Source organism: Oncorhynchus mykiss, chromosome 23 (assembly GCF_057628025.1).
Source record: "Oncorhynchus mykiss isolate SJ-2025 chromosome 23, ASM5762802v1, whole genome shotgun sequence".
Classification (NCBI taxonomy): Eukaryota; Metazoa; Chordata; class Actinopteri; order Salmoniformes; family Salmonidae; genus Oncorhynchus; species Oncorhynchus mykiss.
In genome coordinates, this window is record NC_143044.1 from 32,783,194 (window position 1) to 32,811,178 (window position 27,985).

Here is a 27,985-nt window from a genome sequence, read left to right on the forward strand (position 1 = left end):
TTCAGCTAAGATAACTTCCTAGACTAACTTACCAATCTAAAAAGTGTTAGCTGACATGACTAATTGAGTGAGTGTCAGTCAGTGAAAAGCTGCTGATGCTTAACCAAATGTCGAACTTGCACCTTGTGTATTCTTCAATTGGAACTCTCAACAGTAAGTTGAGACCCCTTCATTAGTGTCGTCTGACAGCTCTGTCAGGAAAAGGTTTGACTGATGAAGTGGAGAGGAGAAAAGGTGTGTGTGTGTGTGTGTGTGTGTGTGTGTGTGGTTAGAAGCATAGCTGTGTGTGTGTGTGGTGGGGGGTGATACAGTGCCTTGCGAAAGTATTCGGCCCCCTTGAACTTTGCGACCTTTTGCCACATTTCAGGCTTCAAACATAAAGATATAAAACTGTATTTTTTTTGTGAAGAATCAACAACAAGTGGGACACAATCATGAAGTGGAACGACATTTATTGGATATTTCAAACTTTTTTAACAAATCAAAAACTGAAAAATTGGGGGTGCAAAATTATTCAGCCCCCTTAAGTTAATACTTTGTAGCGCCACCTTTTGCTGCGATTACAGCTGTAAGTCGCTTGGGGTATGTCTCTATCAGTTTTGCACATCGAGAGACTGAATTTTTTTCCCATTCCTCCTTGCAAAACAGCTCGAGCTCAGTGAGGTTGGATGGAGAGCATTTGTGAACAGCAGTTTTCAGTTCTTTCCACAGATTCTCGATTGGATTCAGGTCTGGACTTTGACTTGGCTATTCTAACACCTGGATATGTTTATTTTTGAACCATTCCATTGTAGATTTTGCTTTATGTTTTGGATCATTGTCTTGTTGGAAGACAAATCTCCGTCCCAGTCTCAGGTCTTTTGCAGACTCCATCAGGTTTTCTTCCAGAATGGTCCTGTATTTGGCTCCATCCATATTCCCATCAATTTTAACCATCTTCCCTGTCCCTGCTGAAGAAAAGCAGGCCCAAACCATGATGCTGCCACCACCATGTTTGACAGTGGGGATGGTGTGTTCAGCTGTGTTGCTTTTACGCCAAACATAACGTTTTGCATTGTTGCCAAAAAGTTCAATTTTGGTTTCATCTGACCAGAGCACCTTCTTCCACATGTTTGGTGTGTCCCCCAGGTGGCTTGTGGCAAACCTTAAACGACACTTTTTATGGATATCTTTAAGAAATGGCTTTCTTCTTGCCACTCTTCCATAAAGGCCAGATTTGTGCAATATACGACTGATTTTTGTCCTATGGACAGATTCTCCCACCTCAGCTGTAGATCTCTGCAGTTCATCCAGAGTGATCATGGGCCTCTTGGCTGCATCTCGGATCAGTCTTCTCCTTGTATGAGCTGAAAGTTTAGAGGGACGGCCAGGTCTTGGTAGATTTGCAGTGGTCTGATACTCCTTCCATTTCAATATTATCACTTGCACAGTGCTCCTTGGGATGTTTAAAGCTTGGGAAATATTTTTGTATCCAAATCCGGCTTTAAACTTCTTCACAACAGTATCTCGGACCTGCCTGGTGTGTTCCTTGTTCTTCATGATGCTCTCTGCGCTTTTGACGGACCTCTGAGACTATCACAGTGCAGGAGCATTTATACGGAGACTTGATTACACACAGGTGGATTGTATTTGTCATCATTAGTCATTTAGGTCAACATTGGATCATTCAGAGATCCTCACTGAACTTCTGGAGAGAGTTTGCTGCACTGAAAGTAAAGGGGCTGAATAATTTTGCACACCCAATTTTTCAGTTTTTGATTTGTTAGAAAAGTTTGAAATATCCAATAAATGTCATTCCACTTCATGATTGTGTCCCACTTGTTGTTGATTCTTCACAAAAAAATACAGTTTTATATCTTTATGTTTGAATCCTGAAATGTGGCAAAAGTTCGCAAAGTTCAAGGGGACCGAATCCTTTCGCAAGGCACTGTAGATAAAGCCGCAGGACCAAACTGGGTGTTGTAAGAGAGAAAGAGAAAGTAACATAATAAAGGACAGATCGCCTCGGACTGTGGAGGAGGGTGACTCACTGCTCCTCCACACAACGAGAGAGAGAGAGAGAAAAAGAGACAAAGACAGAGAGAGAGAGGTTGTACTCCTCTGCCTCCGCTCATTCCATTCCCCACCTTTGCTTATTGTGTGCTGAGGCATCCACTTGTGGGCTATGGTGTGGGCATACATATACATCAACAGGTCTGTGGGCTTTGTTGTTTTTGTTGTTGTTGTTGTTGTGGAAGAGGAGGAGAACCAGGGTGTAGGTGGGGGATGGGAGTGTTCCAAGACAGAGGTAGGTGACCTTGGCCCGGCCCCGGTAGAAGCAGGTAATTGGTGTATACCACAGAATGGTGTTCTGACTGACGAGATCAATACTCTGGTGTGTGTGTGTGTGTGTGTGTGCGTGTGTGTGTGCGTGTGTGTGTGTGTGTGTGTGTGTGTGTGTGTGTGTGTGTGTGTGTGTGTGTGTGTGTGTGTGTGTGTGTGTGTGTGTGTGTGTGTGTGTGTGTGTGTGTGTGTTTTATCCAGGCAAGGATTAAGAGGTTGAACCCTGCTTTGGTTACCACCTAGAACACATTTGGTTACCACCTAGACCACATTTGGTTACCACCTAGAACACATTTGGTTACCACCTAGACCACATTTGGTTACCACCTAGACCACATTTGGTTACCACATGGACCACATTTCCTGATCTTGTGTGTCTCTCTCTCGTACACATTATCACACACGCACAATACTTTCCTGGCTGTACCCTTCTATTTCAGTTTCCCCTCCATGGTTTCATATTCCATAATTTTATTCTCTCTGGCCTTCTAATAATGATATGGTCAATTCCAATGAGCCATTTAAATATAATTATAGCTCATGCTGGAACCCTCATGCTGGAACCCAAAAAATACTACAGTCTACTATAGAATACTACAGTACTTACTATGGAATTATATAATGCACACTAGTATCCCTATGTCATGGGTAGTACTTACTATAGAATGTTATAGTATACTGTAGAAAAAAACACTGTAGTAAATACTACAGTAATGTCCGCAAAAACACTTTTCTAACTATAGTAAATACCACAGTGTTTAATTTGCATATACCCTACCCATTTCCTTCCTCTATATCTCAATTTGAGCCACCCACTCGTGAGAAACCTACATGGCAAGTGTAGACCATATTGTCATCCCTACAGGTTATAGGAAAGAGCACACCCCTGTCCTACCTACCTACCTACCTACCTACCCACCCACCCACCCACCCACCCACCCACCCACCCACCCACCCACCCACCCACCCACCCACCCACCCACCCACCCACCCACTCAGCCACCACCCTCAGCCACTCACCCCCAGCCCTCAGCCACTCAGTCACCACCCTCAGCCACTCACCCACCACCCTCAGCCAAATACATTTAAACTCAGTTTTTCACAATTCCTGCCATTTAATCCAAGTAATCCCTGTCTTAGGTCAGTTAGGATCACCACTTTATTTTAGGAATGTGAAATGTCAGAATAATAGTTGAGAGAATGATTAATTTCAGTTTTTATTTCTTCATCACATTCACATTGGGTCAGAAGTTTACATACACTCAATTAGTATTTAGTAGCGTTGCCTTTAAGTTGTTGAACTTGGGTTGAATGTTTCGGGTAGCCTTCCACAAGCTTCCCTCAATAAATTGGGTGAATTTTGGCCCATTCCTCCTGACAGAGCTGGTGTAACTGAGTCAGGTTTGTAGGCATCCTTGCTCGCACACGCTTTTTCAGTTCTGCCCACAACTTTTCTATAGGATTGAGGTCAGGGCTTTGTGATGGCCATTCCAAGACCTTGACTTTGTTGTCCTTAAGCCATTTTGCCACAACTTTGGAAGTATGCTTGGGGTCATTGTACATTTGGAAGACCCATTTGCGACCAAGCTTTAACTTGTCCACATAATTTTCCTCACTCATGTTGCCATCTATTTTGTGAAGTGTGCCACCCCCACAACATGATGCTGCCACCCCCGTGTTTCACGGTTGGGACGGTGTTTTCGGCTTGCAAGCATCCCCCTTTTTCCTCCAAACATAACTATAGCCATTATGGCCAAACAGTTCTATTTTTGTTTCATCAGACCAGAGGACATTTCTCCAAAAAGTATGATCTTTGTCCCCATGTGCAGTTGCAAACCATAGTCTGGCTTTTTTCTGGCGGTTTTGGAGCAGTGGCTTTTTCGTTGCTGAGCGACCTTTCAGATTATGTCGATATAGGACTCGTTTTACTGTGAATATAGGTCATTTTGTATCTGTTTCCTCCAGCATCTTCAGAAGGTCCTTTGCTGTTGTTCTGGGATTGATTTGCACTTTCGCGCCAAAGTACGTTCATCTCTAGAAGACAGACCGCGTCTCCTTCCTGAGTGGTATGACGGCTGCATGGTCCCATGGTGTTTATACAGTACTTGCGTACTATTGCTTGTACAGATGAACGTGGTACCTTCAGGCGTTTGGAAATTGCTCCCAAGAACAATCCAGGACTTATTTCTGAGGTCTTGGCTGATTTCTTTAGAAACACTATAGTGTTTTTGAAGACTTCCCAAAGACTTTCATTCTGAAAGCCTTGAATACGCATTTTTTAGATACAGGCAGTTTATTTGAAAAGGTCAAAGGTATAATTGAGCCCCCTATGAATTTACCTGACACCCCTGTGCACTCCTTCACCAGGTTCTCCTTTTCATCCTTCTCTGTTTCAGAAGTGTGTAAAGCCCAGAAAGAAATTGATTTAAAAAAATCCCCTGGCCCTAATGAACTAGACCCCCGCCTCCAATACCTAGCTGCAGACATCATTGCCCCCCCCCCCCCCCACCCTTAACATGTATTTTTAACCTCACGCTTGATGTTAAGGAAATCCCCAAGTTATGGAAATCTGCTTTTGTACTGCCTCTCCCTCTCTTTCCAAAATGATCACCCGAAAATGTTGCAACCCCTATTGCTAGCCTATTCAACCTCTCTTTCGTATCGTCTGAGATCCCCAAAGATTGGAAAGCTGCCGCTGTCATCCCCCTCTTCAAAGGGGGTGACACTCTAGACCCAAACTGTTATGGACCGATATCCACCTGCCCTGCCTTTTTAAAATCTTCAAAAGCAAAAGATAATAAACAGATCACCGAACATTTCAAATCCCACCATCTCTTCCCCACTAAGCAATCTGGTTTCTGAGCTGGTCATAGGTGCACGTCAGTCACGCTCAAGGTTTTAAACGATATCATAACTGCCATTGATAAAAGACAGTACTGTGCAGCCGTCTTCATCGACCTGGCCAAGGCTTTTCGACTCTGTCAATCGGCAGACTCAATAGCCTTGGCTTCTCAAATGACTGCCTTGTCTGGTTCACCAACTACTTCTCAGATAGAGTTCAGTGTGTAAAATTGTAGGGCCTGTTGTCCAGACCTCTGGCAGTCTCTATGGTTTGCTACAGGGTTCAATTCTCGGGCCGACTCTTTTCTCTGTATATATCAATGATGGCACTGTAGCTGCTGGTGATTCTCTGATCCACCTCTACGCAGACGACACCATTCTGGCCCTTCTTTGGACACTGTGCTAACGATCCTCCGAATGAGCTTTCACGCCATACAACACTCTTTCCGTGGCCTCCAATTGCTTTTTTAATGCTAGTAAAATTAAGTGCATGCTCTTCAACCGATTGCTGCTCGCACCCTCCCACCCGACTAGCATCACTATTCTGGAAGGTTCTGACCTAGAATATGTGGACAACTACAAATACCTAGGTGTCTGGTTAGACTGTAAACTCTCCTTTCAGATGCACATTAAGCATCTCCAGTCCAAAATTAAATCTAGAATCGGCTTCCTATTTTGCAACAAAGCCTCCTTCACTCATGCCACCAAACATACCCTCGTAAAACAGACTATTTTGCCGATCCTTGACTTTGAGATGCCATTTACCAAATAGCCCCCAACACTCTACTTAGCAAATTGGATGTAGTCTATCACAGTGCTGTCCGTTTTATCACCAACGCCCCATATACTACCCACCACTGCGACCTGTATGCTCTCCTTGGCTGGCCCTCACTACATATCTGTCGCCAAACCCACTGGCTCAAGGTCGTCTATAAGTCTTTGCTAGGTAAAGCCCCACCTTATTTCCGCTCACTCGTCACCATAGCAACACCCACGCACTCCAGCAGGTATACTTCACTGGTCAGCCCCAAAGCCAACACTTCCTTTGGCCGATTTTCCTACCAGTTCTCTGCTGCCAATGACTGGATCGAATTGCAAAAAATCTCTGAAGCTAAATCTTCTGAATCTCTGGAGTCTTATATCTCGCATCAACTGTCAGAGCAGCTGACCGATCACTGTACCTGTACACAGCCAATCTGTACATTTTACATCCAACTACCTCATCCCCATATTATTACTTACCCTCTTGCTCTTTTGCACCCCAGTATCTCTTCTTGCACATTATCATCTGCACATCTATCACTCCAGTATTAATGCTAAATTGTAATTATTTTTCGCCTCTATGGCCTATTTATTGCCTACCTCCCTACTCTTCTACACTTACACACACTGTACTTAGATTTTTCTATTGTTCTTTTATTTTGTGACTGTACGTTTGTTTATCTGTAACTCTGTCACACTGCTTTGTTTTATCTTGGCCAGTTCGCAGTTGTAAATGAGAACTTATTCTCAACTGGCCTTCCTGTTTAAATAAAGGTGAAATAAAAATAAAAATTGTATATACAAGTTTTATTTTATTACAGTATTTATTTTATAGTTCACTGTAAATACTATAGTAAATACTACAGTAAAATTCACAAAAACACTGCAGTGAAAACTATAGTACTTAGACCATAGTATATATATAGTATTTTCATGTGGGGATCTCCTTGAACAAACAAGATATATACTATACCTAGCCTGGGTATAAGTCTGTTTTGCCAACATTCCACTCTTTGTGCTTTATGTCATATGCCAAAGATGTTTAACATGACAGGAGTGGCAAGGAGTGGAATAATAGCTAAACAGACTGGTACCCAGACTACTTTTTACCCACATCGATCTGTGTTTCACATATTCATTATACAGTGTTCCATGTGGGACTCAAAACCCCTGCTGTGGCCAGCAGCACCATGCTCAAGTTCTCTCTCGCTCACTCTCTCTCCTGTACTCTCCTCCTTCTCTCTTTTTTCTGGTCACCCAATTATTCCTCCCTCCTCCTCGCCTCCCTCCTCCTTTCTTATCCCTCCTACCCTCATATGCCCCTGCTCCACAAAAAAGTAATTAGCACAAATTACATGACACAGTTGAGAGAGAGAGAGAGAGAGAGAGAGAGAGAGAGAGAGAGAGAGAGAGAGAGAGAGAGAGAGAGAGAGAGAGAGAGAGAGAGAGAGAGAGAGAGAGAGAGAGAGAGAGAGAGAGAGAGAGAGAGAGAGAGAGAGAGAGAGAGAGAGAGAGAGAGAGAGAGAGAGAGAGCCAGAGAGAGAGAGAGAGAGAGCCAGCCAGCCTGAGCAAGGCTTCCCGGGCATCAACACCCACAGCCAGGTTTTATTTTTGGGAGAGGTGAGGTGCAAAGACACCCTCCACCTCTTTCCTTCTCCCTTTTGCTCCCTCACTCCTTCTCTCTGATTTCTGAATGAGTGTAGATGATTCCGATTTACACTCTTTCTCCTGGTTGGCTGTGCTCCTGGTTGGCTTGCTTGCAGTGTATGAGTGCACGTGTGTGTGTGGTGAGTGTGTGAGCGCGCAGACTACAGAGTAGGGTAGAGCACTGCTTCTGCTAGGCTTATTGCTGCTCGTGTCGACTAAAAAACATGTTATTTCTCTTTTCAGTCCATCATGGAGCAGTTCAACCCATGCCTGCGGAACTTTGTGGCCATGGGGAAGAGCTACGAGAAGGCCCTATCCAGTGAGTACATCATTCTCTTCTTCTTTTCCTTTATCTCATCCCCTTCTCATCCCCCTTCCTCTCCTCCTGTCCAGAGGACAGGCAAAGACCCATATCGCTTGGCACTGTTTTATCTGAACTAGAAATAATCTCAGATACTGGGGATATATTTCTCACGTTGGCAACTGTGTGTAGCCTATAGTCAGCATCCTCAGCATCCCTGAGCTCTTCTTGGACTTAGCTATGAAAGATACTGCTGGATGCTCCGACAGGCTTTCAACTATATGGACTGATTTGATAGTCTACTATTTGGAAAAGAGAACGCAAAGACCCCTAACAGAGAACGACTTCACTGTGTCCCCACCCTACATTGATTAAAACACCAAATTAACTCCCAGCTAGCCGTCAGTAGGTGTAGTCTCCCCTGAATGTTGATGTTTGTTTGATGTTTTCTGTTCTTTGTTGGGAGGCTCAGGATGCCTTCCTCCTTTAATGTCACGTTAGAATGTTTCATGTCCACATCTTGCCCTCTCTTCTCCTCTTTTCCACCTCACTAGCATCCCTCCATCCCTGCATATCTTCAAGTCAAGTCATTTGTATTGTATTCCTTTGGTTGTTCACAAGTCGGGATATGATGTGGTGATCCAGGTGTTTGTGTGGAGTAGATACATGGGTGAGAGCAGGAGCACACCACTTTTGAGATATCTCCAGGAAGGTGTGTGTAGGGGGGGGGGGGTAAGTGGAGCGTAGTCTAATAGGAAATAGGGCAAGCGGCGCTGAGGGAATAAAACTGGTATCCAGGACAGAACTAGTATCCAGGTCAGCCAGAGGAAGGAGAAGGGGAGAGAAGAATACATTGGAGTTACAGAGTCTTGCTGTTTCTATTCATCAGTAAGCCTGTACAATATGAGAGAGAGAGAGAGAGAGAGAGAGAGAGAGAGAGAGAGAGAGAGAGAGATGCAGGGATTGAGAGAGAGAGGGGGTGCAGGGATTGAGAGAGAGGTGCAGGGATTGAGAGAAACAGGGAAAGCAGAAGAGAGACAGAAGTGCAGGGATTGAGAGAAACAGGGAAAGCGGTAGAGAGACAGAAGTGCAGGGATTGAGAGGCAGGGAACACGGTAGAGAGACAGAAGTGCAGGGATTGAGAGAAACAGGGAAAGCGGTAGAGAGACAGAAGTGCAGGGATTGAGAGAAACAGGGAAAGCGGTAGAGAGACAGAAGTGCAGGGATTGAGAGAAACAGGGAAAGCGGTAGAGAGACAGAAGTGCAGGGATTGAGAGAAACAGGGAACACGGTAGAGAGACAGAAGTGCAGGGATTGAGAGGCAGGGAACACGGTAGAGAGACAGAAGTGCAGGGATTGAGAGAAACAGGGAAAGCGGTAGAGAGACAGAAGTGCAGGGATTGAGAGAAACAGGGAAAGCGGTAGAGAGACAGAAGTGCAGGGATTGAGAGAAACAGGGAAAGCGGTAGAGAGACAGAAGTGCAGGGATTGAGAGAAACAGGGAAAGCGGTAGAGAGACAGAAGTGCAGGGATTGAGAGAAACAGGGAAAGCGGTAGAGAGACAGAAGTGCAGGGATTGAGAGAAACAGGGAACACGGTAGAGAGACAGAAGTGCAGGGATTGAGAGAAACAGGGAAAGCGGTAGAGAGATAGAAGTGCAGGGATTGAGAGAAACAGGGAAAGCGGTAGAGCGAGAGGTGCACGAAAACCAGGAATGACTGTGGAAGCCCCGAGGACCAATAAAGGAGGACTCAGTGTAGTCTGATAGATAAGACTAAAATTAGCCAAACAGGTCCCAGGTGGGGACTTGCACTTCATCAATGCCAGGCAGGCGCAAGGACTGGGGTTCTGGCTCGGTCTGCCGTTGCAGAGGCACAGGGCACAGTCAGCATTCAACTCACCACAGGGCGCCTGGTGGGCATCCATCTGCTAGCTGAATTTGTAAATATGCCAGTTCTGACTTTTCTCTTAGGATATAAAGGAAGGAGAGGTGGTGCTGGACTTTACTGGAGATCCCTGGAGCTTTGTTGACTGACATAATGGTCCAGGGAGAGAGCTGCCTGCTGTTAGTGGGTGCTACCCAGAGTGGAAGAGAAATCCAGTGGCTATAAGACTCAGGCTGGTTCCCAGACTTGCCCTCTACAACTCCATCACCATCATCTACCATTCTCTGACCAGCTCTCTCCGCTCAAGCCATGAATGGACCCTCCATCTTCGGAGGATGCAGCTTTCAAAGACTTGGCCTCTATTGGTTGAGCTGTCCAGATAAATTGCTTGTTTATTTTTTGCTGTTGAAGCGCTTTGAGATTCTATGAAAAGCGCTATAGAAATGCCGTACATTGTTAGTTATCCTCAGAGGAGATGCTGTTTGATCAGTTTGCAGAGTGTTTGGTTTTGGAGGATAGGATAGTGTGTAGTGCTTAAATAGGATGCAATGCTTTGACTAGTATTTAGTCAGGTACTCTGTTTATCATTGAGCTTTGGTACCGGCGATAGAAGGTGGGGCAATTTCACAACACACATCTAAACTGGGCATCATGTTGAAGGTGGGGCAGAGAGAGATGTCTCAACAGGGAAAAACTGTGTTGGAGAGATGGAGAGAACAAAAAAAAGAGGCTGAGTGTGAAGACTGAAGGGATTTGATAAAGGAGTAGAGGGAGGGAAGGATTGTGAGAGAGAAGGGGGTTGGATGGTGGATTTGGAAAAGAGCGAGTTGAAGATGGATGAAGTACTCAACACATCAAGCTGCAGCCTGATCTGGTTTATACCGGTTTTACTCCTCCTAGAGTGTGTGTTTAATTTACTCTGGAATAGGTGGGAGGAATGGATGGCGTGTCTCACCTCCAGTCTGTATATTATCAGCTGTCTGCTTCATATCAGAGGTTTAATCCTCTTTACTGAAGACGCACACACACACACACACACACACACACACACACACACACACACACACACACACACACACACACACACACACACACACACACACACACACACACACACACACACACACACACACACACACACACACACACACACACACACACACACACACAGACACAATCCCCCAGCTAGCAAAGCTCTCAGATATCTTCCCAGTTAATCCAGCCATACCTGGCCTGCCACACTCCACCGCTCGTCGCTGGCTGGGATTTCTGTGGACATTGCTAAATTAGCCCATCCACACAAGGTGTTACCGTACCGCACAATCCCACTTCTGGCCCCTCACCCTCATTCTTCTATCCCAACCAGTCTTAACCAAAGTTGGGCTCAGGAAGAGCTGAGAGAAACGGTCTCTCTTCCTGGTTGTGTCAGTCTGAGTGAACCCAGCTACAGTGTAGTATGCTGTCGGCTTTAGGCTCTGGAGTCTGGGGTGTTCGTGTGGGTTATTATCAGTTCAGTGACCTCGGCATAACTATTCTGATAAATGTAGAGAATGGAAAGAAAAATTAATAAAGGAAAGATTACGGAAGGAAATGAGTGCAGACGGAGGCTTGTGAAACAGTGGTCAGGAATAGAGGTATAAATGGAGACAGAAATGAGCTGAGGCTCTCAATCTTAGTGTTTGAAGTGAAAAGGAATATAATAATGTAGCATCAGCTTGTTGTCTGCGTTTCTGGGGGTATGATTCCCATATGATTGCATTACTGTAGAAAACTCAACTCAACTAGACGAACAGATTTGAAATCTTCCCACTTAGATTCAGGATGTATTTGGGTAACACTTTATTTCACTGTCCGGTTTAAATAAAGTTCTGACACTCCACATCAATATGTATCAGTCAAATGTTTTATTTTTTATTTCTTCCTACGATTTGTTTATTTTACTTATTTTTGTATTGTTATATACCCCTTTTTCTCATCAGTTGGAAATTACAGTTTTGCCCCATCGCTGCAACTCCTGTACGGCCTCGGGGGAGGTGAAGATCGTGAGCCATGTGTCCTCTGAAACACGACCCCACAAAGCCACACTGCTCGCTTCGCCTGGAAGCCACCCGCACCAATGTGTCGGAGGAAACATCGTACAGCTAGCGATCGAAGTCAACATGCATGTGCCTGGCCCACCACAAGGAATCGCTAGAGCGCGATGGGACAAGGACATCCCAGCAAGCCAAGCCCTCCCCTAACACAGACGACGCTGGGCCAATTGTGCGCCGCCTCATGGGTCCCCCGGTCACGGCCGGCTTCGACACAGCCCATGATCGAACCCGGATCTGTAGTGACGCCTCTAAATCAAATCAAATCAAATTTATTCATATAGCCCTTTTTACATCAGCTGATATCTCAAAGTGCTGTACAGAAACCCAGCCTAAAACCCCAAACAGCAAGCAATGTAGGTGTAGAAGCACGGTGGCTAGGAAAAACTCCCTAGAAAGGCCAAAACCTAGGAAGAAACCTAGAGAGGAACCAGGCTTCTGGCTGTGCCGGGTGGAGATTATAACAGAACATGGCCAAGATGTTCAAATGTTCATAAATGTCCAGCATGGTCCAATAATAATAAGGCAGAACAGTTGAAACTGGAGCAGCAGCACGGCCAGGTGGACTGGGGACAGCAAGAAGTCATCATGTCAGGTAGTCCTGAGGCATGGTCCTAGGGCTCAGGTCCTCCGAGAGAGAGAAAGAAAGAGAGAATTAGACAGATCATGCTTAAATTCACACAGGACACCGAATAGGACAGGAGAAGTACTCCAGATATAACAAACTGACCCTAGCCCCCCGACACAAACTACTGCAGCATAAATACTGGAGGTTGAGACAGGAGCGGTCAGGAGACACTGTGGCCCCATCCGAGGACACCCCCGGACAGGGCCAAACAGGAAGGATATAACCCCACCCACTTTGCCAAAGCACAGCCCCCACACCACTAGAGGGATATCTTCAACCACCAACTTACCATCCTGAGACAAGGCTGAGTATAGCCCACAAAGATCTCCGCCACGGCACAACCCAAGGGGGGGGGCGCCAACCCAACCCAGCCTCTAGACCACTGCGCCACGCGGGATGCCGTATCAGTCAAAGTTAATATGTTCTGAGTGGAGTCTCCTTGTCGCATACATATGTATCCATCTAACTGGACATCCTGTCCCCTCATTATGAGAGCAACTCTGTGCCTGCTCTGTGTTCCTTGTCCCTGTTCCTGGACTGAGACCCGAGTCACTGGTAGATGTTTCAGTTAGTGTCTCTGTCACTCTGCATGAGTAACAGTCTAAAGGAGCACACTGGCTTCATTTGTATTGCAGTAGCCTATGAATCACCTTGAAAGTTAGGCAGGTTGTCATATTATGTTTTAAAAGTTTTGCAGTTGTTAAGACTGGTATATCTTGCATTCCCTGGACTATCCTAACTTTCTCTAGTCTGTATTTCCTGTAGTTCCACTTTCCATCCAGCATCTGCTCTATCCAGCAATAGTTCCTATAGCTGTTTCTCTTCTTCAGTGCTGTCCTTTCCTTTTAGCCACCATTTTTATTGTCACATTAGCCCTTTACATTGTCGCCTGCAGTAGCATTATCCCATTCCATTGTCGCCTGAAGTAGCATTAGCCCTTTACATTGTCGCCTGCAGTAGCATTATCCCATTCCATTGTCGCCTGTAGTAGCATTAGCCCTTTCCATTGTCGCCTGAAGTAGCATTAGCCGTTTACATTGTCGCCTGTAGTAGCATTATCCCATTCCATTGTCGCCTGTAGTAGCATTAGCCCTTTCCATTGTAGCCTGTAGCAGCATTATCTCTTTCCATTGTCGCCTGTAGCAGCATTAGCTCTTTCCCATTATAGACTATAGTTGCCTTTAGCCCTTTCCCTAACTGACTGGGGCTATAGCTATAGCTGGGGTGATGAAGGCTTTAATGTCCAATATTTCCACTCCGCCCCTGATCTGACGCCCGATACTTCCATGTTTCCAGGTGTCACATTTGCTGCAAAGGGCTACTTCGAGGCACTGGTGAGGATGGGAGAGATGGCCAGCGAAAGTCAAGGCTCTAAGGATCTTGGTGAGTCCTAGTGTTGGCTGTAGGAGGTTGCAGCACCCCTAGTGGGGTGGAGGGGGTTGTAGAACCCCTATTTATTTATTTGATTTTTTAAAATTTCACCTTTATTTAACTAGGTAGGCCAGTTGAGAACAAGTTCTCATTTACAACTGCGACCTGGCCAAGATAAAGCAAAACAGTGCGACGAAAACAACAACAGAGTTACGCATAAACAAAGGAACAGTCAATTACACAAAATAAAAGAAAAAATGAAAAATCTATGTACAGTGTGTGCAAATGTAGAAGAGTAGGGAGGTAGGCAATAAATAGGCCCTAGAGGTGAAACTAATTACAATTTAGCATAAATACTGTAGTGATAGATGTGCAGATGATAATGTGCAGAAGAGATACTGTGGTGCAAAATAGCAAGAGGGTAAGTAATAATATGGGGATGAGGTAGTTGGGTGTGTTATTTACAGATTGGCTGTGTACAGGTACAGTGATCGGTCAGCTGCTCTGACAGATGATGCTTAAAGTTAGAGAAGGAGATATAAGAATCCAGCTTCAGAGATTTTTGCAATTCGTTGCAGTCATTGGCAGCAGAGAACTGGAAGGTAAGGCGGGCAAAGGAAGTGCTTTGGGAATGACCAGTGCAATATACCTGCTGGAGCTTGTGCTACGGGTGGGTTTTGCTATGGTGACCAGTGAGCTGAGATAAGACGCGGCTTTACCCAACAAAGACTTATAGATGACCTGGACCTTATAGATGATCCTGGCGATGGATGTGTAGTGAGGGCGAGCCAACGAGAGTATACAGGTCGCAGTGATTGGTAGTATATGGGGCTTTGGAGATAAAACGGACTGCACTGTGATAGACTACATCCAGTTTGCTGAGTAGAGTGTTGGGGGCTATTTTGTAAATGACATCGCCGAAGTCAGGGATCGGTAGGATAGTCAGTTTTACGAGGGTATGTATGGCAGCATGAGTGAAGGAGGCTTTGTTGTAAAATAAGAAGCCGATTCTAGATTTAATTTTGGATTGGAGATGCTTAATGTGAGTCTGGAAGGAGAGTTTACAGTCTAACCAGACTCCTAGGTATTTGTAGTTGTCCACATATTCTAGGTCAGAACCGTCCAGAGTAGTGATGTTAGTTGGGCGGGAGGGTGCGGGCAGAAATTGGTTGAAGAGCATGCACTTAGTTTTACTAGCATTTAAAATCAGTTGGAGGCCATGGAAGGAGTGTTGCATGGCGTTGAAACTCGTTTGGAGGTTTATTAGCAGAGTGTCCGAAGAAGGGCCAGATGTATACAGAATGGTGTCGTCTGCATAGAGGTGGATCCGAGAATCATCAGCAGCTAGAGCGACATCATTGATATATACAGAGAAAAGAGTCGGCCCGAGAATTGAACCCTGTGGCACCCCCATAGAGACTGCCAGAGGTCCGGACAACAGGCCTTCCAATTTGACACACTGAACTCTATCTGAGAAGTAGTTGGTGAACCAGGCGAGGCAGTCATTTGAGAAGCCAAGGCTATTGAGTCTGCCGATAAGAATGCGGTGATTGACAGAGTCGAAAGCCTTGGAAAGTTGCTGCAGGGGGTGCTGAGACTTTGGCCAGGGTAGGGGTAGTCAGGTGGAAAGTATGGCCAACCTTGGAAAAATGCAAATGATTGATTATCGTAGATTTATCGGTGGTGACAGTGTTTCCAATCTGCAGTGCAGTGGGCAGCTGGGAGGAGATGCTCTTATTCTCCATGTACTTGACAGTGTCCCAAAACATTTTGGAATTAGTGCTAGAGGAAGCAAATTTCTGTTTGAAGCCTTGGCTTTCCTAACTGACTGAGGATATTGGTTCCTGACTTCCCTGAAAAGTTGCATATCGCCGAGGCTTGTCGATCCTAATGCAGAACACCACAGGATGTTTTTGTGCAGGTCAAGGGCAGTCAAGTCTGGGGTGAACCAAGGGCTATCTATATCTGTTCTTAGTAATACATTTTTTGAATGGGGCATGCTAAATTAAGATGGAGAGGAAAGCACTTTTGAAGAGCATCCAGGCATCCTCTACTGACGGGATGAGATCAATATCCTTCCAGGATACCCGGGCCAGGTCGATTAGAAAGGCCTGCTCGCTGAAGTGTTTTAGGGAGCGTTTGACAGTGCTGAGGGGTGGTCGTTTGACCGCGGACCCATTACGCATGCAGGCAATGAGTCAGTGATCACTAAGATCCTGGTTGAAGACAGCAGAGGTGTATTTATAGTGCAGGTTGGTCAGGATGATATCTATGAGGGTGCCCATGGTTACAGGTTTTGGGTTGTACCTGGTAGGTTCCTTGATGATTTGTGTGAGATTCAGGGCATCTAGCTCAGATTGTAGGATGGCCGGGGTGTTAAGCATGCCCCAATTAAGGTCACCTAACAGTATAAACTCTGAAGGTAGATGGGGAGTCATCAATTCACATATGGTGTCCAGGGCACTGCTGGGTGCCGAGGAGGGTCTATAACAAGCGGCAATGGTGAGGGACTTGTTTCTGGAAAGGTGGAATTTAAAAAGTAGAAGCTCGAATTGTTTGGGCACAGACTGGATTGTATGTCAGAACTTTCGATGCTATCTCTACAGTAGATTGCAACTCCGCCCCCTTTGGCAGTTCTATCTTGTCGGAAAATGTTATAGTTAGGGATGGAAATTTCAAGATTTTTGGTGGCCTTCCTAAACCAGGATTCAGACACGGCTAGGACATCCGGGTTGGCGGAGTGTGCTAAAGCAGTGAATAAAACAAACTTAGGGAGGAGGCTTCTAATGTTAACATGCGTGAAACCAATGCTTTAACAGTTACAGAAGTCAACAAATGAGTGCGCCTGGGGAATGGCAGTGATGCTGGGGGCTACAAGGCCTGGATTAATCTCTACATCACCAGAGGAACAAAGGAGGAGTAGAATAAGAGTATGGCTAAAGGCTAAAAGAACTTGTCGTCTAGTGCGTTCGGAACAGAGAGTAAAAGGAGCAGTTTTCTGGGTGCGGAAGAATAGATTCCAAGCATAATGTACAGACAAGAGTATGGTAGGATGTGAGTACAGTGGAGGTAAGCCTAGGCATTGAGTGAAGATGAGAGAGGTTTTGTCTATAGAGGCACCATTTAAGCCAGGTGCGGCCACCGCATGTGTGGGGGGTGGAACAAAAGGGCTAGCTAAGGCATATTGAGCAGGGCTTGAGGCTCTACAGTGAAATAAGGAAAAAATTACTAACCAAAACAGCAACAGACAAGGCATCTTGACATTAGGGCGAGGCATGTGTAGCCGAGTGATCATATGGTCCAGTGAGGAACTAGGCGAGCTGTAGGCACGGCGATTCAGACAGCTAGCAGGGCGGGGCTAGCTGCAGGCTAGCAGATGGGCCTCAGGGAGACGTCGCAACTAGAGTCTGTTGTAACCCCCTCGGACAGTTACGTCGGCAGACCAGTCGTGATGGATCAGCAGGGCTCCGTGTCGGCAGCAAAGGTTCCAGGCCAATTGGCAGAAGAGGTATTGAATCCCAGGAATTATCTGATGGAATTCTTTGGCTAGCCGGGAGAAGGGCCTAGCTTGAGGCTAGCTCCAGGCTAACTACTAGCTAGTACCTAGTTAGCTGGCTAGCTTCAGAAGGCGGTTCCGGTTCAAAAGTGTAAAAATAGCAGATCCATACCACATTGAGTGAGGCGCGTTGCAGGGGAGTATGTTCAGTCCGTAGATGGAAGAAGAGATCAAAAAAGTAATACAAATATATACTAAGAAAAACGATATATATAAGGGACAGGACAATCAAAACAGACATCCCCACTGCTACGCCATCTTGGAAGAGATTTATTGGGCTGGAGGGGGTTGCAGAAAGACCTGCTGTACAGGGGATAGATGGCAAGGGGTGTGAATGGGAAAAGGACAAATAATGAGCAAAAGTAGCTGAAGCACCACCTGAAACTGGACCCACTCACTCACTCACTCACTCACTCACACACACACACACACACACATAAACACACACATAAACTCACTCACTCACTCACTCACTCACTCACTCACTCACTCACTCACTCACTCCTCACTCACTCACTCACACACACACACACTCATTCACACACTCACTCACTCAGTCACTCACACATAAACACACGCATACACTCACTCACTCACTCACTCACTCACTCACTCACTCACTCACACACACACACACACACACATAAACACACACACACTCATTCACACACTCACTCACTCAGTCACTCACACATAAACACACACATACACTCACTCACTCACTCACTCACTCACTCACTCACTCACTCACTCACTCACTCACTCACTCACTCACTCACTCACACACACACACACACATAAACACACACATACACTCACTCACTCACTCACACACACACACACACACACACACACACATACACACACACACACACACTCATTCACTCACTTACACATGCACACACACAAGCATGTTCTGTTTGTTGTTGTTGTTTCTTACAGTCAGTTATTACTGCACTATGGGAAAGGGGAGCTTACAGTAAGAGAATAGAGGAAAGCGGAAAGGAGGGTTGTCTGAGATCAGAGGTTAGAGAGGAGGATAGAAAGAATAGTTTCCTCATTCATTATTCATGGTAGAAGAAGAGTCTTTTATTTTGGCCTTCACATTTCTTCTGAAGTTTTCATCTTTTCATCCCCCCACTCTGCCTCTCTCAGTCAATACTGATTGAACTGAGTTGGTTTGCCCACTCCAATCTGAACAGTAGAAGCCCATTATAGTCTGTATTCAGCCTCAATGACATTATCTGTGCAGTGACCGTTCAGATTAGGATTTCAATATGCTAGGGGAGGATGTTACAGAGTACAGTATGCTAGGGTAGATGAGGCTCTATTGCTGCTGATGATTCTATTACTATTACATCCCAGTGCCCTCATCTTAAAGTGTCCATCTCCATATTAAACAGGTGTTGAACCATCTCCATATTAAACAGGTGTTGAACCATCTCCATATTAAACAGGTGTTGAACCATCTCCATATTAAACAGGTGTTGAACCATCTCCATATTAAACAGGTGTTGAACCATCTCCATATTAAACAGGTGTTGAACCATCTCCATATTAAACAGGTGTTGAACCATCTCCATATTAAACAGGTGTTGAACCATCTCCATATTAAACAGGTGTTGAACCATCTCCATATTAAACAGGTGTTGAACCATCTCCATATTAAACAGGTGTTGAACCATCTCCATATTAAACAGGTGTTGAACCATCTCCATATTAAACAGGTGTTGAACCATCTCCATATTAAACAGGTGTTGATGGGCCTCCCGAAATGGCACAGCTGTCTAAGGCACTGCATCACAGTGCTAGATTCGTCAATACAGATTTGGGTTCGATCCTGGACTGTTTCGCAGCCGGCCGCAACCGGGAGATCCATGAGGCGACGCACAATTGGCCCAGCGTCGTCCGGGTTAGGGGAGGGTTTGGCTTGCTGGGATGTCCTTGTCCCATTGCGCTTTAGCGACTCCTTGTGATAGGCGGACGCATGCCTGCTGACTTTCGGTCGCTAGCTGTACGGTGTTTCCTCCGACACATTGGTGCGGGTCGCTTCCGGGTTAAGCGAGCAGTGTGTCAAGAAGCAGTGCAGCTTGGCGGAGTCGTGATTCCGAGGACGAATGGCTCTCGACCTTCGCCTCTCCCGAGTCCGTACGGGAGTTGCAGCGATAGGACAAGACTGTAACTACCAATTAGATATCACAGAATTGGGGAGAAAAAGGGTTGATCCATGTCCATATTGATTCTGTACTCTCAATGGTCCCTTATCTACTGCCTGTCCTAAAGTGTGTGTGTGATTTGTGTTTTATGAGGTCCTTTGGTTGTTTTTGCAAACCTAGCCCCTAGCCATGACTAAGCAGCACAGTATATCCCTCCCTCCCTCTCTGCAGTCTAGTGACAGGCAGGGCTGAACAGAGGAGACTGATTCTGTCTCTGGACATCAGTGTTGCCTAAAGCAACCAAAGTATGTGTGTGTTTGTGTGTGTGCATGAGTATGTACTACACCTGAGCATGCATTTATTTGTCACAGTACTTGCATGTATGATGTGAGAAACATCACAAGAGATGCTCTATGTGTTCATTCTTTGTAGTTCAATGGCTCACCAGTCAGGCTAACCTGCAGTGACAGTGTGTTTGCATGATCAGCCATTCTATCTCCACACAGTGATAAAAGGAAACAGTTGCTGTATAGATTCCAATTAACTACATGGTCGAAGGCTTGTTTTGTATTTGACAGCTGACTGTTTATATTACGCAGAGGGAGGAGGGGAGGCAGAAATGCAGTACTATAGCCTAATGGATGAACATCGGCATTGAATAGTCTAGAACAATTATAAAAAGAAGCAATGAAACCAGAAAGACAGCCATTATTCGCACAATTTGCCTAATGTCAGCCCATTACATAGTTTTTTTTTTACCCAGGATAGTGTAGTCAGCCCCAGGGGCAATGCCAGGCCAGGCAGGCAGTGAGCAAAAGGGGTCATTTGGGATCTCCCGGGCCGACTGGGTGGGCACGCGGACCCCTTTGATAGCCGTGCTGTCTGTGGGCGGGCTGGGATGGCTGGCAGCTCTCTGCTGTGGCATGAAGTACAAACACTTTTACAGCCTGCTCACTTTCATTATCCGCAGGCCCCATGATCTTCTCTCTCTCTCTCTCTCTCTCTCTCTCTCTCTCTCTCTCTCTCTCTCTCTCTCTCTCTCTCTCTCTCTTCTCTTCTCTTCTCTTCTCTTCTCTTCTCTTCTCTTCTCTTCTCTTCTCTTCTCTTCTCTTCTCTTCTCTTTTTCTTCTCTCTCTCTCTCTCTCTCTCTCTCTCTCTCTCTCTCTCTGCTGGCTGCCTGGCGTAGAGAGAGAGTGTGGACACACACACCCTCCTCTGCCATGTCTCCACCAGTGTCCAGGCTGACAGGCAGATAAGGAGCGGCAGGATGGATAACGGGTGATGGATGGGTGGTGCCACGTTACTTGGCTTTAAACAATCTCTTGCATACATACTGTAGTACTTACCCCCAGTTTATAACTGATGCTGATAGAGAGATAAGGGGAAGGATTTGTAAAATGGGGGGCAAGTAATTATTGCGTTATTATCATTGCGTTTCTTGAGGGCAGAAATAGCTGGATGCGTCAGGCAGTCAACAGAGTAGTAGAGATGTGCCTTCATTTAGTGGAGAGAGACTCCATGTGCATCCCTATAGTGCACTATATAGGAAATAGAGTGCAGGCTGTGATGCAGCCCATGTCCCACGGTCGCCTCTACAATGTAATGACTGTAAAATATCTGATTAATCCAAGCAGAATAAATTAACAGTAGTTAATGGTATTCGGATTATAGAGAGAGGCATGCACAGTCTTGACCCATAGATGACAAGGCAAAAAGAGGGCGAAGAGGATGGAGAAGGGAGGAGGAGGATAAGGGAGGGTGGTGAGGGAAAGGGCAGGAGGGGGTAGTTAGTGAGAGAAAGCCAATGTGAATGGGTAGCTAAGAGTACTGAACAGAGCTGTAGTTGCTAACGTTGTACATTGATTGACGATCATTTAAGCAGATACTACCTCTGGGTTAGACATATACATAATTGATCAGAAGTCATAATCCAACAAATCAATAATATATCAACCCAAGCTAACCAGGGGAAATCACAGCCAATGAAAACAATCCAAAAAGTCACCCTATTCCCTATGGGCCCTGGTCAAAAGTAGTGTAGTATATAGGGAATGGGGTGGCCTGATTGCCTGTTCCCTACAGTTATCCTGGTTCTAGGTTATATAAAGAGAGGGTATTTTTAAGGTGACGCGCTCCGCTAGAGGACTTTTGTCACGTGAGGATAAATAATGTAGACGTCTCTAATGTGCGTTAGAGACAGGGGAATGGAACTGCACTGCACACACAGGACTGAATAATCAACTAACATCACCCCTATAGTGTTACATAGAATCAAATCAAATCAAAATGCAACAGACTTTACCGTGAAATGATTACTTACAAATCCTTGACCAACAGCGCAGTTCAAGAAGAGTTAAGAAAATATTTACCAAGTAGACTAAGATAAAAAGTAATAATAATAAAGTAACACAGTAAGAATAACAATAACATGGGGCACCGGTACCGAGTCAGTGTGTGGGGGTACAGGCTAGTTGAGGTAATCTGTACAGTTGAAGTCTGAAGTTTACATACACTAAGTTGACTGTGCCTTTTTAACAGCTGGAAAATTCCAGAAAATGAAGTTATGGCTTTAGAAGCTTCTGATAGGTTAATTGACATCATTTGAGTCAATTGGATAAGTACCTGTGGATTTATTTCAAGGCCTACCTTCAAACTCAGTGTCTTTTTGCTTGACATCATGGGAAAATCAAAATAAATCAGCCAAGACCTCAGAAAAAAAGTTGTAGACCTCCAGAAGTCTGGTTCATACTTCGGAGCAATTTCCAAATTTCTGGTACCACGTTCATCTGTCCAAAAAACAATACACAAGTATAAACACCATGGGACCACGTAGCCGTCCTACCGCTCAGGAAGGAGACGTGTTTTGTCTCCTAGAAATGAACGTACTTTGGTGTGAAAAGTGCAAATCAATCCCAGAACAACAGCAAAGGACCTTGTGAAGATGCTGGAGGAAATGGGTACAAAAGTGTCTTTGCTTCCCACAGTAAAACGAGTCCTATATCAATATAACCTGAAAGGCCACTCAGCAAGGAAGAAGCCACTGCTCCAAAACCGCCATAAAAAAGCCAGATTGCAACTGCACATGGGGACCAAGTTCATACTTTTTGGAGAAATGTCCTCTGGTCTGATGAAACAAAAATAGAACTGTTTGGCCATAATGACCATTGTTATGTTTGGTGGAAAAAGGGGGAGGCTTGCAAGCTGAAGAACACCATCCCAACCATGAAGCACAGGGGTGGCAGTATCATGTTGTGGGGGTAGTTTTGCTGTTGTGTCGTCAGCAAACTTAATGATGGTGTTGGAGTCGTGTTTGGCCACGCAGTCGTGGGTGAACAGAGAATAGAGGGGACTAAGTACACACCCCTGAGGAGCACCAGTGTTAAGGATCAGCGTGGCAGGTGTGTTGTTGCCTAGTCTTACCACCTGGGGGCAGCCCATCAAGAAGTCCAGGATGCATAGGGAGGTGCATAGACCCAGAGTCCTTAGCTTAGTGATGACCTTGGTGGGCACTATGGTGTTGAACGCTGAGCTGTAGGCAATGAACAGCATTCTCACATTGGTGTTCATTTTGTCCAGGTGAGAAAGGGCAGTGTGGAGTGCGATTTGAGATTGCGTCATCTGTGGATCTGTTGGGGCGGTATGCGAATTGGAGTGGGTCTAGGGTGTCCGGGAGGATGCTGTTGATGTGAGCCATGTCCAGCCTTTCTTTTTTTTATTTTTTGTCTGGGCGCGAACCCAGCGTCTCTGGTGGCACAGCTGGCGCTGCAGTACAGCACCCTTAACCACTGCGCCACCCGGGAGGCCCCCATGTCCAGCCTTTCAAAGCACTTCATGGCTACCGACGTGAGTGCTACGGGGCGGTAATCATTTAGGCAGGTTACCTTTGCTTCCTTGGGCATAGGGGCTATGGTGGTCTGCTTGAAACATGTAGGTATTACAGACTCGGTCAGGGAGAGGTTGAAAATGTCAGTGAAGACACTTGACAGTTGGTCCACGCATGCTTTGAGTATACGTCCTGGTAATCCGTCTGGCCCAGCGGCTTGTGAACGTTGACTTGTTTAAAGGTTTTGTTCACATCGGCTACCGAGAGCGTGATCACACAGTCATCCAGAACTGCTGGTGCTCCCTTTATGCATGCTTCAGTGTTGCTTTCCTCGATTTGATCATAAAAGGCGTTTAGCTCGCATCTGGGCAGCTCGCGTCTGGGTTTCCCTTTGTAGTCTGTAAATAGTTTTCAAGCCCTGACACATTAGACGAGCGTCAGAGCCGGTGTAGTAGGATTCAATCTTAATCATGTATTGACACTTTGCTTGTTTGATGGTTTGTCTGACGGCAGCTGTATAAGCGTCCGGATTAGTGTCCCGCTCCGTGAAATCGGCAGCTCTAGCCTTTAGCTCGATACGGATGTTGCCTGTAATCCATGGCTTCTGTTTGGGATATGTGCATACAGTCACTGTGGGAATGATGTCATCAATGCACTGATTGATGAAGCTGATGACTGAGGTGGTGTCTTCCTCAGTGCCATTGGATGAATCCTGGAAAATATTCCAGTCTGTGCTAGCAAAACATTCCTGTAGTGTAGCATCTGTGTCATCTGACCACTTCCGTATTGAGCGAGTCACTGGTACTTCCTGCTTTAGTTTTAGCTTGTAAGCAGGAATCGTGGGGATAGAAATATGGTCAGATTTGCCAAATGGAGGGCGGGGGAGAGCTTTGTATGCATCCCTGTGTGTGGAATAAGGTTGGTCTAGGATTTTTTTCCCCCTGGTTGCACATGTGATATGCTGGTACAAATTTGGTAAAACTGATTTAAGTTTGCCTGTGTTAACCCCCCCCCCTCCCCCTCCTGCAACAGCCAGTGAACGGTGCAGGGCGCCAAATTCAAAACAACAAAAATCTCATAATTAAGCATACAAGTATTTTACACAATTTTAAAGATAGAATTCTCGTTAATCCAGCCATAGTGTCTGATTTCAAAAAGCATTTACAGTTACACCTACGGAGAAAGCAAACCATGCAATAATCTGAGTACAGCCTTTTGACAACAAAGCAGCGAAAATATACCCGCCATATTGGGTAGTCAACATTACTCAGAAATAGCATTTTAAATATTAACTTACCTTTGATGGTCTTCATTGGAATGCACTCCCAGGAATCCCTGTTCCACCATAAATGTTTGATTTGTTCGATAATGTCCATCAGTTATGTCCAAATATCTTCTTTTATTATGGCGTTTGGTAAACAAATCCAAACGCGTGTTCAGGTTTCGCCAAACGTCCGACAAAAAGTTCAAAAGGTTCCGCTACAGCCCGTAGAAACATGCAAAACTAAGTATGGAATAAATCTTTAGGATGTTTTTAACATAAAACTTCATTAATGTTCCAACCGGACAAATCCTTAGTCTGTACAAATGAAGTGGAACGTAGCTAGCTTTCACGTGAGTGCGCCAGACCGAGGCTGTGGCACTCTGCCTGACCACTCACTCAAAGAGCCCTTATGAGCCCCTCCTTTAGAGTAGAATCCTCAAAACAGGTTCTAAATACTGTTGACATCTAGTGGAAGCCTTGGGAAGTGAAACATAACTAATATCACTAAGGTATCTTCAATGGGGGCTGAGTTGAAAAACTACAAACCTCAGATTTCCCACTTCCTGGTTGGATTTTTTCTCAGGTGTTTGCCTGCCATATGAGTTCTGTTATACTCACAGACATCATTCAAACAGTTTTAGAAATGTCAGAGTGTTTTCCATCCAATACTAATAATAATATGCATATATTAGCATCTGGGACAGAGTAGGAGGCAGTTCACTCTGGGCATGCTATTCCTCCAAAAGTGAAAATGCTGCCCCCTATCCCAAAAAGGTTAAAGTCCCCGGCCACTAGGAGCGCTGCTTGTGGGTGAGTGTTTATAAGGCTATTGGCCTTATAGGATTTGTTAAGAGCGGCCCTAGTGCCAGCTTCATTTTGTGGTGGTAAATAGACGGCTATGAATAAGACAGATGGGAACTCTCTTGGTAGATAGTGTTGTCTACAGCTTATCATAAGGTACTCTACCTCAGGCGAGCAATACCTCGAGACTTCTTTAATATTAGATATCGCTCACCAGCTGTTATTGACAAATAGACACACCCCTCGTCTTACCAGAGGTAGCGTCTCTGTTCTGCCGGTGCATGGAAAATCTCGCTAGCTCTATATTGTCCGTATCTTCATTCAGCCACGTCTCGGTGAAACAACATAAGATGTTAGTTTTTAATGTCCCATTGGTAGGATAATCTTAATCGTAGGTCATCAATTTTATTTTCCAATGATTGCACGTTAGCAAGAAGAACAGATGGCAGTGGGGGTTTACTCGCTGGCCTCCGGATTCTCAGAAGGCTGCCTGATCTGCGGCCCCTTTTCCAGCATAATTTCTTCATGCAAAAGGTGTGGATCTGGGCCTGTTCCAATGAATGCAGGATATCCTTCTCGTCAGACTTGTTAACTCCCTTTGGTGTGTGTGTGTCCTTCCTCTTATCATAAATGAGTGTGATTACCTGCAAAGACAGAGCCCAAGTGCACACTAACAAGGAACACTTCCTCATAGAACAGCACATGTTTGATTTGGATCTATGTTGAACATAGTGAACATACTTCTAGCATGTGCCTTTGGCTTGAATACAGAGACGCTTCTTCCTGCTGTATTACAGGCTGTGGGGAATATTGAGGAAAAATTTGTCATAACAGTGTTCCTGTACTAAAAGAAAAAGGACAACAAAGAGAAACAAAATAAGTATGTGATATTTAAACGTAAGTGACTCTCATCCGGAGCGGAGTGGGGGCTATGAGATTCACAATTCATTTCACTGTTTTGACCCTATTATTCATTCCAAAATCATTCTTTCATTGTTACTAACCCTATTCCAAACCAATACACCACAACTGACTCATAGAAGATCCATTCACACATGTGAAGACACCTTTTATTCTGTGAGCCATTGTTGGGCTACAAATAGAAGTTAAAAAGTAATTCTAGTCATAGTGTTTTCATTTCAAGTTATTCAAGTGGAGGAATTTTTGCTTTTCATCCATCTCTTTGAGAAGGAGGAAAGAATGGATGTTCAGTAATTGTTCCACTCCAGCAGAAGTGAGAGTCAGTCTGCCCCCCTCCATCCCTCCCTCTCTCTCTCAATCTGGGCGCCCACGCAATGATGTGGGAGCGTACGCAGGCAGGCAGACAGGCAAGCAGGGAGCCCTAAGAGAACACTCTGCCGCCGCACACAGTAAACTATAAATAGATCAAATTGGTTCCTTTATGGGAGAGATTCCGTAAAAGGGAGCTGGAAGAGGGAAGGTGGAGAGGAGAACCCAAATAGACCGGAACAACGCGCAGGCAGCCCAAAAATGGCTCGTTGATCATGTCACACGGCTGAAAATGGCATCTCTGGCTTCCGCACTGCCACTACCTGTTAGCGTCTATGCCCATAACAGGGCATCAGTCATCAAACTTGTCATTCTGATGCAAATTATATTGCTGATATATTTGTCAGTATACTATAGTAAGGTCAGAATTGGTTCATCTAGTATAAAGCGTGGGTAGAGTATGTGAGGGAATAGAACAGAACATAAATAGTATCAATACCCTTGAATTAGATTCTCAATATCCTCTGTTATTAATGGTTTCCTCCACATGTGTAAGGGAGTTAAGAACGAATCAATCCATCAATCCACAATCCACGTTTTGCAACTGCACATGGGGACAAAGATCGTACTTTTTGGAGAAATGTCCTCTGGTCTGATGAAACAAAAATAGAACTGTTTGGCCATAATTACCGTTGTTATGTTTGGAGTAAAAAGGGGGATGCTTGCAAGCCGAAGAACACCATCCCAACCGTGAAGCACGGGGGTGGCAGATTCATGTTGTGAGGGTGTTTTGCTGCAGGAGGAACTGGTGCACTTCACAAACTAGATGGCATCATTTGGAGAGAAAATAATGTGGATATATTGAAGCAACATTTCAAGACATCAGTCAGGAAGATTAAACTTGGTTGCAAATGGGTCTTCCAAATGGACAATGACCCCAAGCATACTACTGAATGAATGTCAGAATTTGAAGGCAAATTGGTAAAACTGTGAGATCTTGTTATGCAGCTAGCCTACCACCCGGCTGCGCATAAACTCAGCAAACAAAAGAAACTTCCTCTCACTGTCAACTGCGTTTATTTTTAGAAAACTTAACATGTGTAAATATTTGTATGAACATAACAAGATTCAACAACTGAGACATAAACTGAACAGGTTCCACAGACATGTGACTAACATAAATTGAATAATGTGTCCCTGAACACAAGAGTGGGTCAATTTCAAAAGTAACAGTCAGTATCTGGTGTGGCCACCAGCTGCATTAAGTACTGCAGTGCATCTCCTCCTCATGGACTGCACCAGATTTG

At 45.1% G+C, this 27,985-nt stretch overlaps 1 protein-coding gene across 5 annotated transcripts in view; it reads left to right on the forward strand.

Annotated features, from left to right (window-relative positions):
* baiap2b (BAR/IMD domain containing adaptor protein 2b) overlaps positions 1-27,985 on the forward strand; it is a 158,717-nt gene that overhangs the window by 44,010 nt on the left and 86,722 nt on the right. For 3 of the 5 annotated variants that reach the window (XM_090217318.1, XM_036960473.2, XM_090217317.1), the window contains exons 2-3: positions 7,816-7,891; positions 13,774-13,860. In XM_090217318.1, the coding sequence (XP_090073444.1) occupies positions 7,816-7,891; positions 13,774-13,860 (163 nt within the window). The remainder of the gene's footprint in view (positions 1-7,815; positions 7,892-13,773; positions 13,861-27,985) is intronic. The other 2 variants (XM_090217319.1, XM_036960477.2) reach the window with 1 other exon arrangement.